At 39.8% G+C, this 12,808-nt stretch overlaps 1 protein-coding gene across 6 annotated transcripts in view; it reads right to left on the bottom strand.

The window, feature by feature from the left end:
* Positions 1-321: 321 nt before the first annotated feature.
* Positions 322-12,808, bottom strand: part of nalcn (sodium leak channel, non-selective) — a 78,000-nt gene continuing 65,513 nt past the window's right edge. For all 6 annotated transcript variants that reach the window (XM_020609553.1, XM_020609555.1, XM_020609557.1 and 3 more), the window contains 22 exons: positions 12,325-12,381; positions 11,740-11,860; positions 11,520-11,651; positions 10,962-11,129; positions 10,267-10,371; positions 9,575-9,681; positions 9,370-9,490; positions 9,146-9,244; positions 8,421-8,514; positions 5,663-5,769; positions 5,413-5,490; positions 5,180-5,299; positions 5,005-5,073; positions 4,747-4,895; positions 4,527-4,620; positions 3,931-4,063; positions 3,297-3,412; positions 2,398-2,555; positions 1,708-1,858; positions 1,451-1,600; positions 1,204-1,321; positions 322-1,005 (listed from right to left, as the gene is read on the bottom strand). In XM_020609553.1, the coding sequence (XP_020465209.1) occupies positions 863-1,005; positions 1,204-1,321; positions 1,451-1,600; positions 1,708-1,858; positions 2,398-2,555; positions 3,297-3,412; positions 3,931-4,063; positions 4,527-4,620; positions 4,747-4,895; positions 5,005-5,073; positions 5,180-5,299; positions 5,413-5,490; positions 5,663-5,769; positions 8,421-8,514; positions 9,146-9,244; positions 9,370-9,490; positions 9,575-9,681; positions 10,267-10,371; positions 10,962-11,129; positions 11,520-11,651; positions 11,740-11,860; positions 12,325-12,381 (2,590 nt within the window). In that variant the 3' untranslated portion in view covers positions 322-862. The remainder of the gene's footprint in view (positions 1,006-1,203; positions 1,322-1,450; positions 1,601-1,707; positions 1,859-2,397; positions 2,556-3,296; positions 3,413-3,930; positions 4,064-4,526; positions 4,621-4,746; positions 4,896-5,004; positions 5,074-5,179; positions 5,300-5,412; positions 5,491-5,662; positions 5,770-8,420; positions 8,515-9,145; positions 9,245-9,369; positions 9,491-9,574; positions 9,682-10,266; positions 10,372-10,961; positions 11,130-11,519; positions 11,652-11,739; positions 11,861-12,324; positions 12,382-12,808) is intronic.

Here is a 12,808-nt window from a genome sequence, read left to right as displayed (position 1 = left end):
AAAGGTTTTCTCAGTCCATTAAAGAACATTAAAAATTGAATCCTTTTATCCAAAAAATTCGCAGTCACCAAGTTTTGAAATATGTGGTTTTCATTGTATAAATGTACTTATTGCAATGTAATGTAAAGGAAAAATAAACGGGACAGTTCTTTCGCTCATAAATGCTTCAGCAGTGTAGGTTTTATTAGAATATCTGGAAAAGGGAAGGATTTATTATAATTAATAAGATAGATTTCACTTTTAATTACATTCAGTCATAAATCTAAAAGTTATTTGTTGTTCTACCAACAAGTACAAGAGACCTAAGGAAGTATAAAGTGGCTGTAGGAAAAGTAACATTTATTACGATTCATGATTAATACTGAAAACCAGAAAAGACATCATCAGAAACATGGACAAAATTCAGAAGAACAAAGATAAAGCATTGGCATGAAAGGACATGACAAATGATTAAAGTTGCCTCAATGTAATTACGTGTTTCAAATGTTGACAAGAAACGGTAGAACAGTAGAAAACACACATGGCAGCAGCCCCTTGGTCTGTTCCATAAATCCAACATGTCCTTTCCTGTCAGTCTTGTTTAACACCATATGTGCCTGCATAGAAAACCTCAGCAATCATAATGACTTAAAAATCACACAAAAATATCTATTCCAGAGGTATGAGAGCATCACTGCATGTAAAAATGGCTACTGCAACAAATGTCTCACAGATAACCCGCTCTGATCCCGGATAAAAAAAAAGATTAGAAAAAGCTGTGTTTGCATTGATCAGGGGACGAGGGGAAATGAAACAGCGCAGGTCAGCCAGCAAGCCTCCAGGCTCATCTACAAAAACCGGCAGGATGCGCTGCAACTCATCCCTAAATGTCGATGAGGTCGTCGCCGCTCTCATCACTCTCCACAGTCAGCTGACGGGTCCACCACTTCTTCACCTCGGACCCTGAAGACGCCTCATCGTTGACAGGGTTCATCTTACACACTATGGACTTGACACTTGTACGACCTGACACCACACAAACACACACAGAAAAGTTTCTTTTAATTTCACCTGTCTGGATAAATAAGTCACCTTTGCAGGTCACATAAAGCCCCGGATTTCCTGAGACGTACTTCAGGAAAGCTTTGTTCCAGCTCGCCTTATCAGAATGCACTCAACAGAACTGTAAACCTTGAGAAGCTCAGTATACAGAGGAATACAGACCCGCTGGAAGCCGCCACTGGCCCAGCTTCCTCTGTGGTCTCCCCATGTCTGTGGAGTCCTGCCTGTAGCCTCCTCTGTCTGACAACGTAGGGCTGAGTAGCTGCTGGGGACCACTCATCTAAACAAACAGGAGATATCCTTTGTTTCACCAGTGCAAGCACTGCACACCTGCAGTTTATATGATGTGCTTGCTATATGTGAAGCTGTGAGCATGTGTGATTGTGTATGCAGTCTCGTATAGCTTTACCTCAGGCTGTGAGGGGTTGTCTGGGTTGTTAGCATTGTGGTCTTCACTTGGCACAGTGGTCTCTATACTGGGAGGATTGAGGAAGCGACTGAGCTCCTGCTGCTGGCTCTCTCTCAGGCTGTGGATGATACTACACGACTGCTGCTGCTTCTGTAAACGCACACAGGAATATGAGGTCAGTGTGTGCCATATGATGTGTGTGGAGAACTGTATTCATGTGTAGAACGTGTTTGTGTGATTTCTGTTGAGGGACTAACCGCACGGATGCGTTTGAGGCATTTCTTGAGCCACATGCGTATTGTCTGCTTAGCAACCTCTTCTTCAATGGTGTACTCCAGCTGTTCCCGGGCCAACAGCTCCTCCAGCTGGAGAGACTTTCTAATGTCCACTGAGCGATATGACAGCATGCTGCACGTTTACACATATGCACATAGAACAGTTCGCAAACAAAGACACAGAGGCAAGAGATTTTGTGGATTAAATTCAGCTTCAGTAGAATTACCAACTATCAGGGCTTTCAATAAAAAAATACACTGCTCATAAGTAGTTTTGGTAAGTAAAGCTGTACAAGGCAACTTTTCAAGTTATCCAAATTTAGAAATCATGGTTTGTGATGTGACTGACTTTACAATTCCAGGAAGCCTACTGGGGTGAGCCCAGGAGCTGAGATGCTCAGCTCCAGTCTCTCATAAAAAGCAGGTTTACTATTTCACACAAGTTGTTAACTCCTGTGCAAAAACAGACTTCTACCAGTGATTCCTGATTAAAATAGTTGGGTTTTAACATGAAGATTAAATCAAAAAAATCTTTTTTTTTTTTATTGCAAGGCAGTAAAGCAGGATATGAATGGGCTCAGTATTAACCACTACTTTCACATCACATTGTGTTTTCATATTCACACTGTATAAGAACATGTATGCGTGGTGTATAAGCTGTTCCACAAACACCTGAGCACATCATGGAAGGTCACATCTCCTCCACTGTGAAGTCGCTCCATTTCATAGCACATGTGTTTAAACAGCAGCTTGTCTTTGTCCAGGTCCACCTCCAGCCTGCCCCTGAGCAAGCGAAGCAGGAATTTCACCCTAGATGTCGGGATCACACCCTGGGGAAGCAGTCGTAAAAGTCATAAAAATGTAGCAGAAACACCGACTCCACTGAGGCTTTTAAACTTGGCTTTCAGTTAGTTGTTTTAACTTTGATTACTTCAGGGCTTATATAGTACTTGTACAATTTTTTGTGGGTGGGTTGGTTTCAATCTTAGTGAATCTAGTAAACATATTACACATAGTACAGTCAATGTTGTCCTGTCGATGGCATTACTGCAACATTTCCAATAACTGTGGCATCTCTCTAAACCTTTCTCTCTTTCTCCAAGATGCGTGAATGGTGTGCTTGGGTTTTGCTTCCTTCCCTGCCACATTCTGATTGCTTACAATGTAAATTTACTATGTGCACAATTCTGTACACACGACATCTATTGCATGTCCGCCCAGGCTAAGGTATTCCTCCTAACTCCTATGGCTAGGTTGGGCCCACAGACTGAATTGGCTCCTGCTGCGACACTTGTTCTGTACATTATAATTGCACTTGCCTATACAAAAAACTGGAAAAAATGTTTTATTCCCTCCTAGTATAAACAGGAGGGGATCTGCCTTGTTTCTGGCCAGCAACCACCATTCTAATTACACTCTCTCCTATTACTCAATGTCATACTCCATTCCCTTCAGCCCTTCTCATTAGCCGTGGTGCAGCTTTTATCTTCTCTATATTATACTTTGTGCATAGCTGTATGACTGTCATGCTCTCCCCTCTGTTGTGCTCTCTCCTATTGTTAATTTCTCACCTCCCGCTTGTCATCCACCATGTTCCAGATGATCTGGAAGTGCCTCAGGTCATTGTAGCTCAGCAGCTGGTCCTCCTCAGTGGAGTAGAACAGAGAAAAGTTCTCCACAATGATGGCTGCAGTAACATAAAGTGATATTATGCATACACATAGATGCTAATATTCCACAGTTATATCTTTGTAGTTTGCACTGCATCAGTCATCTGTATTTTTATAGCAAAGAATGCAAGTTGCTCTGTTGCCCTTGAGAGCGCTATATATGTATTTATTTTATGATGCCATGAGTCAACAGCCCACGTTTCTGAGAGACTGCATGAATCATATCACAGTAATGGGTTGAATGAAACCCAGACTGTCGAAATATTAAATCTCATAACACCAACTCAAGTAAGAGAGACAATTTCTTTCACTCACATGAAGGAGACAGAATAATCTCTGCATAATGAGGTTTGATCGTTGTGCTGATAATAAGCTGTAATAAACTAAACTCTCTGGAAAGACTCCTGGTTTTCTCTTTGGAGAGATGAATAATCTACATGTAAGTGTGCTCTCCAGCCTTCCATAAAATAAAGCAGAAAATGAACAAGCCCCTTGTCATTACCCAAACACAAGGTCATGAGAACAGACAACTGACCTACGAGTAGGTTGAGCATGATGTAGGCTATAATGACATAGAAAGAGCAGAAGTAGATAAGTGCTCCAGCGTAGTTGCCACAGTCAGTCTCCCAGTAGCGATGTTTATCTGGGGTGCAGAATGGGGGCTGCACCTAGGCACAAAAAAAGCACAAATCATAACTTGTGTCAACATATGCACCATTTAAAGTATATCACATGTTACATGAAATTTAATCATGGCAAAGAGTGCTTCACTCAAATTAAAATAAACATATTTTATTTACATTGTGATAGCTAACCACAAAAATAGCCATGTCAACACTTCTCGCTGGCACCAGCTCTTTTGCAGAAAGTAGTTCCAATGAAAACAGGTGACAATGAGGTCTGTGAAATTTTCATAACCATATCAACGACGTAGAGTATCCAGATTAACAATTAATTTTGCTGTGAGCACGGCAAACAATAATTCACCTGGATGCAAAAAAAATGAGGTGACACAACCCTTTTGCCACAAAATATAATGTAAACAATATACTGTATTTTTCTGGATTGGAAATACAGATGGTTTGTTCCTTTGTCTGTGGGGATGTGTGCAGGACCTGCAGCCCATCTTACCATACAGTCGTGCATGATTTTGTTCCAATCTTCTCCCGTGACAATACGGAAGAGAACAGTGATAGCTCTGCCCGCTGTGGAGAAGTTGGCATGCCTGTGATTAAGGGAGACAAACAGAATCAGACAACCCTATATAGAGATGTTCCACTGTATCTACTGCATACACCCAGAGTGCTCAACAGGGGAAACAAGTAGCATTATGCAGAAATGCAATGATTACCGGTTGATGTTCTCTCCAAATTTGACAGTCCCAAAAAGAACAACGCCAGCAAATGCATAGCAGAGAAGGAGGAGGAACATGCCCACAATGATGAAGAAGCTCTTGTACATGCTGACTACCACTGTCAGCAGCAGCATCTTCAGTGTCACCTTAATACATAAAACATACACACATGATCATACATTCACAGGCACATTTCATTACTAAAATTTACATTATTTTGGGGCAAAATGTGTTTTCACACACAAATATACTCACATGCTTCCCACATATTGTGAAGAACCTGAAGACAATCACACATGTGCCCATCATGTAGGTATATGTATTCTACAGGGAGAAATCACAGTCAATTGTATAGTATTTGCAAAAACATTTGTTTGACTTAATCATAATTCCTAAAGTGTTTCCTTAATGAAATATTAATTTTTCTAACCAGTAAAGAAAAGTGCAACACTATCCAGATGACACCCAGTGATGTGACCAGAAGGTCATAGCGATTTCGTCGGCTCTGCCAGTAACCTGCTGGAGACATGGCTATCAACTTCATGGTCACCTAGGTGCAGTAACAACACCACCACGAAACATCAGACATCATCTATACACAGATGAAGCAGTCAAAGTGAAACATTAAACGTGACAAAGGAGTAGACAGGATGACAGGCTCACCTCCATTACAAATATAAGGGTGAAAACTACTGACATGGTAGCAAGGGGAAATGTTACTTGAGGATTTTTTACGTCCCACTAGAGAAGAGCAAACGTGAATATGTCAGTTTACATTTTACTTATATAGATGTTCCAATACAAAAGACCTTAAAATCCTTTTCCATAGAAAATAAATAAAACATCATAGAAGTAAAATAAGAAGAACACTGTAGGCAAAATAACATAATACTTTTGTTACATGAGGTGTTACCTTGACTGATAGCAGCACAGACTGCGCCAACACCAGCACAGCAATGCCCCGTTTGAAGAAGGGGTGTTGAGTAATGTCATACATCTTGGCCCGGAAGCCACCGTTTTCTGTCAGGCAGATGAGAAACCAGAGACTGAACAAAACCTGCACAGCGTTTAAAAAAAATCTCTGTGGAGTTTGTAAAATGCCAAAAGCCATCTGATGCTGATCGGTAGTAGGATCTCTTATTGCCCTGCAGGGGGCACTCGTGCACTGCTTGGGTATCACTACTAGCCTGATAGTGCTGCAGGTTTTACCCACATTCAGATTCAGATGCATCAGTGTCAAGATAATCACCACCTAACAATGCATATGTGCATTGGATTTAGTGAATTTTGTAAATCGCATAATGAGTCAAAACAGACACTGGAGCAATTTTAGTGCCTCCATTAGCAAAAACCCATTTTCTGGGGCATCAGCTACCCTTTGAAGCATATTTGGAAAGTTGTATCTTCTTTTGTGAGTGCTGTATATTTATACTTGAAGCACAGTATATTCATATTTGGGATGATATTTACAGTATAAAACAAAACTGAGTACAACACTTGAGTGTTACTTAACATTTAAATGTTACAACAAATCCTGTCCAATTAATACATTTTTATGTTTATAACCAAATCTCTAAAAGAATGAAGCCACTTAATTTGAAAAAGAGAACTGCTTCACTAATTACACTCTAATAAAACAAATATCCATATTTATGAACCTGCAAAGAAGTCAGCACACCCTGCATTACTGAGATTCCATCCTTTTTAAAATATTTATATGGTGCCTTTATTTTTGCAGACTCAGTCTTCCTGAGCATGGAGGATACGAGTCTTGCTGTGTTCTGCTGTTCTTCACAGGTGATTATTTTCAACTGCTTTATGCTGGAGGGGTTTTGTTGCTCTATCTTTAAAGGGTATTTTGGTGTATCCAAATCTGGAGACATACCTGACCAGGTCATAGTTTTCATTTTTTTAAAACTCGTGTGTGATTCTTGCTGTGCGACTATTGTCATGTTATAAAATTTCTCTCTAGACAAGCTTCTTGAGTCATCTTTTGATTCAGTACTTGTGTATACAAACATGAATTAGTGCCCTCTATAATATGCCTAATGCACCAGCAGCACGCCCCCACCTCCACGTTTCATGGTCGGCGCTATGCAGTCGCTGTGTTAGTCCTGGCCAGGTCCGTGTCAAAAATGCCTGACCCCATCTGATATAGCTAAATTTATTTTGGGTCCATCTGATCAAAAAAGTCTAAAATCTGGTTTCTTGCTTGTTCAGACGATCCCTTACCAAGTCGAGCTGTGTTGCATTAGACACAAACCAGAAAGCTGTTCACAGGTAACTTTTTCATGCAAGTTAACTTTAAATAAAAAGAGATAAACTGATTTCAGTTGCAGTGATCAGGGAGTTACTGTAATATGGTCTAAATCATTGTAGTGATATTGCACAGGGTTGTACTCAGTTCTGCTGGATACTGTATTTGTGCCGTGGGAATCTTGCTTTTATCTCCCAGACAAGAAAGTTTTTCTTCTTTAAAGTACATTAGGAAACTAGCTCCTACTTTAAAAAAAAAGGAGAGCAGCCGATTGTGACTGGTCATTACTAAAGTTCACCCTAACTCTATTTAATGATACTATATTTTGCATGTCACTTCTCCTGTTCCAGCAGGAGGGCTGTAACTGCACCATGAAACAAAAATTCATTGGCTCCATTATCATGCATTTGCATTTCAAATTTGTGCTTGTTTCTTCTGTCAGCATTTCAGCTTTAAATTTATTGTAATATTTTATCTTGTCACAATAAATTCATATTAGAAAAGATGTTTTGCAACTATCCCTAGTGTCCACTTTAAAGTGAGGAGTTTAATATAAAACAGGGATCTAACAGCAGCACCTTCAGTGGCAGGCACTGTGAGTGCGTGTGACTGCTGACTACCAAGACAATAGTGAATTGGACCATGCGAGTAAAAGACAGCTCGGAGCTGCAATGATCTGCCAGTAGTGAGTGAGGGGTGCCAGCACCGGAGGCCTTTGGATGTGGATCAGGTTGACACTTCTGGTGTCAGTGGCACTGCTGACTAAAACTGAAGACATTGATTTTCTGTGAGTCGTCAGCCTAAACTGGACTAACAGGCAATTTCCCACACTGCCTCTGAGGCACTTCAACTATTCTCATAACGCTCTTAATAGAAACAGAAAGAGCAACAATGTAAATGCACAATATTCCCATGTAGAAATGTGATCAATACTGTAGGAATATATTACTTTACTGTGTGTAAAATTGAAGTAGACTCGGTATAAAAGATTTATGTGGTTACTACCTGTCTATAAATGTGAACTGTGTGGATAAAGCTGCTTGTTTTCTCCACCAGGTGTGTGAAAATTTGATTCATTCAGTAAATACATTTCCTATAAAAGACTAACATGATTCAGTGTGTGAGTCCTTTTTGTTATCTGTCTTCATATTCAGTTTTTTCATGACTGCTGCTTGTCATCATTTGGGGGTCATGATGAATTCCTCGAGGGATCAGTCCTCAGTGAAAAAGATTAACTATTAAATATGGATTAATCATGCAGGTGCTACATGACAATGCACAGGCACAGCACACAATCAATCAGTGACTGAGGTAGGGACGTGACTTCCATGATGTTGAGCCTGATACTCTAGTTCTGTATTGTATTACAAAACAATTTCCAAAGCATTAACTGTTTTAACATGGATGTTGGTACCTGGGCGAGGGGGCAGATGGAGTGGTTGGGCTATTTTCAGTCGACTCTTCAGATCCTCCCATCTCCTCTGGTCCACTGTCAGCAGAGCAGTACCCTGGTGGAGGGACACACAACATGTTTAAACCCAGGTAACGGTGTGTTTGCTAGCCTGGTGGTCTAAAATGAACATCATGTTCTGTAACTGCAGCATCACCAGTATGAATGGGGCCTTTCCTGTGTGCTCCTCTACTCTCTCTACTGCCACATAAGGCAAGGCAAGTTTATTATACAGCACATTTCATACACAAAGGCAATTCACTGTGCTAAACACAATGCAGACAGATAGATAAAACATTAGAATGGACATTAAACAAGAATTACATGACCACACAAAGTAGCAACATGCAAGTGTAGATACCTAGTACTTTTAGGATAGATGTGGCAAACTGTGGATTCTCATTGCTCTCAATAAACTTGTACCCCTTTACTTCAGTCTTTCCAAGACTAACCTCTGAGTAATATACACTAGAATCAGGTGTACTTTCTTCCGAAAAATGTGAAAAATCAGTGTCTACACAGTCTACTAAACAGCACAATAAAGTCAATTGGTCATTGAGTAATGGAAGAAAAACAAAAGCAGATAAAGTGTAAAATTGGGAGGAATTAAGATATATTAAATAAAGGTAAAAACCACTCCAAATCATGTTAGAAAAGGAGAAAGCTGTACCTATATGTTTGGTTCTTACCTTGTTCTCGTTGAAGTTTGCAATAACAACTCCTACAAACAGAGTGAGTCCAATCATGCATCCCAGAAACACAAAGACATGTATGTAGATGCCATGGATCTGCAAACACATGTGTATAAACTGAGCTGAGCAACAGCCACACCTCTGTTACAATTCAAGAGACAGAAGTTGAAGAACAAGCTATTTGATGGAAAGTGTTAGAAAGATAAGATGAGGTTTAGTACCGGTCCAACGCGGTGAATAATGACATCTCGGACCTCCACCCAGCCTTTGAGTGACAGCACTTCAAATAGAGCCAACATGGCATTTCCCACATTGTCAAAGTTAAAATTACGAGGATTGGCCCTGGAGGACAGAGTTGATAATCAGTCACTGGCTGTAGAAAAATTATCTTAAATCAAGCAGTAATAAAACAAAAAGCAGTCACACCAGACTCTTGGTACCCAGAAACCTGGTTTCTTCTCCAAAGGCTTCATTTTCAGATTGAGGTTTCTGGAAACGCTGACATTTATTCGGAAGATACCGTGACAGTCCTCCTGTAACCAACCACACAGTTCACAGCATATATTAAACAACTGATTATTAGAACAGCAAGTAAAACAGAAAAAGGCTGTCAGCTGTTTAAGAATGTTGTATTAGATTCATATAAAAATATGGCAATAATGAAAATACTGTACTTGTTTTTGAATAACGTGGCTTTAATAAGAACTTATGCTGAAGCATTAAAATGTATAATAGTTTAGAGAAAATGTTCTTCCTTAAATGCAAATTAGTGCATAATAACGTATAATAATCAACTGCACTTTCCCAGGTCTCAACATCTCATTTAACTACAATGCAAGTACAATGCTTTTGTCATCACTAGGAACAATGGACAAACTTAGAAACGTTTGAGCATTATACTACAAAAACAGCTAAAACATTTCCGGCATAATCACAGCTGTTATAGCACAAGCTGAAAGAAGCAAAGAAGGTTTTGAAGAAAGTAGGGCAGGACAAAAGGAACTGGATTATTGATTTGACTGGGGAAACCCCTTCTATGTATTCAGCTTGTGGTTCTCTTCAGGGAGTGTGGAATAGGAAGGAATGGTTTAGTAAGTAGCTTATGTTTCTTGCCGTACCCGTTTAAGGATTGTGGGGTCATTGCACTTGGCAAGCTTTCCGGCAAACAGTTGAACTCCAAAGCTTGCGAACACCAGCATTAGTGTGAGGAGCAGAATGGAAACCTGCAGGTGAATCAATCAGGAGTTTAAGGCAGGCAGCTAAGGATGTCAAACAGTTGTCAATGCAGAGACCTCAGCTAGGAAAATTCAAGTCAGATCCAGCGAGAGCCAGGGACTATTGGTGGTAATATACTAAAGTCCCCTGATAGAAAAGCAAATGGTGAACAAGCTAAAAATAATGAGCACTTTACTGCCAAAAATAACAGTGGCATTCAAGTGTTATCATAACATGTTTCAGTCCAACAAAATCCATTTTCCTATTGTATTTAAGTGAAATGTAAAGAAATATTTACCAAGGGGGAAAACAGCTTTATTTTATACTCGCTTATAGTAGGTCTCTATTTCCTAGTTTGTTTTTCTATTTAAATGTTTGGAGGTAACCAACATAGTGAACTGTGTTTATGTACATTTACATACATATGGCCACAGTGGATATAAACAGGGAATGACATGAGTTGTATTTTTTAATTAATTAAGAGTAAAAGCTCTTTTTCTGTTTCTGGGCCCGAGTACATATAATTCAGACTACCTCAATATCTGATGTAAAAATACTGGTGCATACACAAGAGAAAATGACATATCCACTACAGTACCAGGAAAATCTCTTTGAATCCTTTGAGAACCTCCCGCACCACCTTCCTCATCTGGGGTACCAGCTTGAAGATCCTGAGCGGACGCAAGCAGCGCAGCATCATCAGCAGTTGAGCCCCTGACTCAGGTGGGACGTCAGGAGGCAGCCAGCACAGAAATATCAGACTCACCTACAGCAGCCCCACAGCAGAGCAGGGACCAGTGGTTAAGTTAGGAGAAAACTCAAAGTGAGAAGAAAAGTGTGGTAATATTTTAATGGCATTTTAATTTCCACCCCTAAATAATGTATAACAGTAAAAAACTGACTGCTCTTTAAAAGCCACTTCTATTTCACAGCACCACTGAAAACTATTGTAATTTATATGCAAATTAGATGCATATAAGAAATTGAGTTATTTCTGAAATCTAACAAAAAAAAAAAACTTAATGAAGCTACAACTTAAAAAAGACAAACTACAGGGTGATTGATTTACCCTCACAAAGGTTGTCCAGTATGATTTGTCCATTAAGATCATATCACTTTTATATTTAAATGAAGCAGCCTTTAGATTATTTCTCACAAGATAGATGAAGATGTCCATGACGCCTCCAAAGTCTCGGATCACAGCTGTGGGAGTGAAGAATAGACCATCGGCCATGATCTTCAGGTTCAGCTCAATGCTCATAAAGATCACAAACACATACTCCCCAATCTGAAACAGACATAACGGTTTTAACAACAGCTGTCCATTTACTGCATCCGCTTGTCTCCTCACGCAGCCACCCGTCTGGGTTTAATACCTGCAGCGTGGGGACGTGCATGACCCTGGTGAAGGGTGATTCAAACATCATGGAGATGCAGGAGCAGATGGTTACTACTATCATCACCCAGTCCAGATAGGTGACCAGGCCCAGAAGATCACTGCAAAGACACACACAGGAACATTGCTAGAGAAAAACACTGGAGTTAGAATTTACACAGAGAAAAGTAGGTTCAGCACAAGTAGGTCAAGAAAGCTTTTTGGTTTGCAAACCAGAAAATACTCAAGGAGGGGCAAGAGAAGCGAGAGGGAGGATAAGTGAATGTGAATTAATATTTGTTTGTGTATGTGTGAGCAGTACAATCTGTTCTATAGCAGGATGTCAGTAAAAATCCCCTGGCACCACTGGTAACTGATACAAAGGACTGCTTCTCACTTTAATAATCAGATTGCATAATGGGTGAAATCTATTTCACACCTCTTCACTTCACAATTTTCATTCCTCAGCACAGTTTTGGAGAAGCACAACAGGCATGTAATAAGATACAGAATTAATAAGTATTCCACTGTTGTAGGACAAACAAATCAATAGAGAGTAAAGGAATCAACAATCCATCTCACTTACTACAACTGGTGGTATTTGGTGTTCTTCACTGCTCCTGTTATGGGGTCAGTTTTGGATCTAGATATGAATTCATACAAATTAAATACATTGCTAGAATTTTGACAAATTGACACAATTCATAGCATAAAAACAATAATTATAAATTAGGATTGCACTCAGTAATAGGAAATCACTTTATTCTGCAAGAACACAGAATGTTTTCAGCTCGCTGGCCATCATCAGCGTCACAGTACAACTGCTTCTTTAAACATTACACATACGTAGCTGAAAGCTCTTGAGTTAATTACCCTGTGGTTGAGTAATCATGGATGAAACAAGCTAACTTCTTAGAACACAGGTAGGAGTGACATTGTTATTCAAATCCATGCAAATCCAAACGTCCAATCAAACTGCATCAAAGAAGTACTGATGTCCTACATAACACAGATATAATCAGAGTATCCACAAGTCTATATATATATACAGTGGGTACGGAAAGTATTGA

This window comes from Monopterus albus, unplaced genomic scaffold (genome assembly GCF_001952655.1).
Source record: "Monopterus albus unplaced genomic scaffold, M_albus_1.0 scaffold99.1, whole genome shotgun sequence".
NCBI classification, from domain to species: domain Eukaryota; kingdom Metazoa; phylum Chordata; class Actinopteri; order Synbranchiformes; family Synbranchidae; genus Monopterus; species Monopterus albus.
The sequence above is the reverse complement of the archived record's forward strand: the minus strand, read 5'-3'. Positions and strand labels throughout refer to the sequence as shown.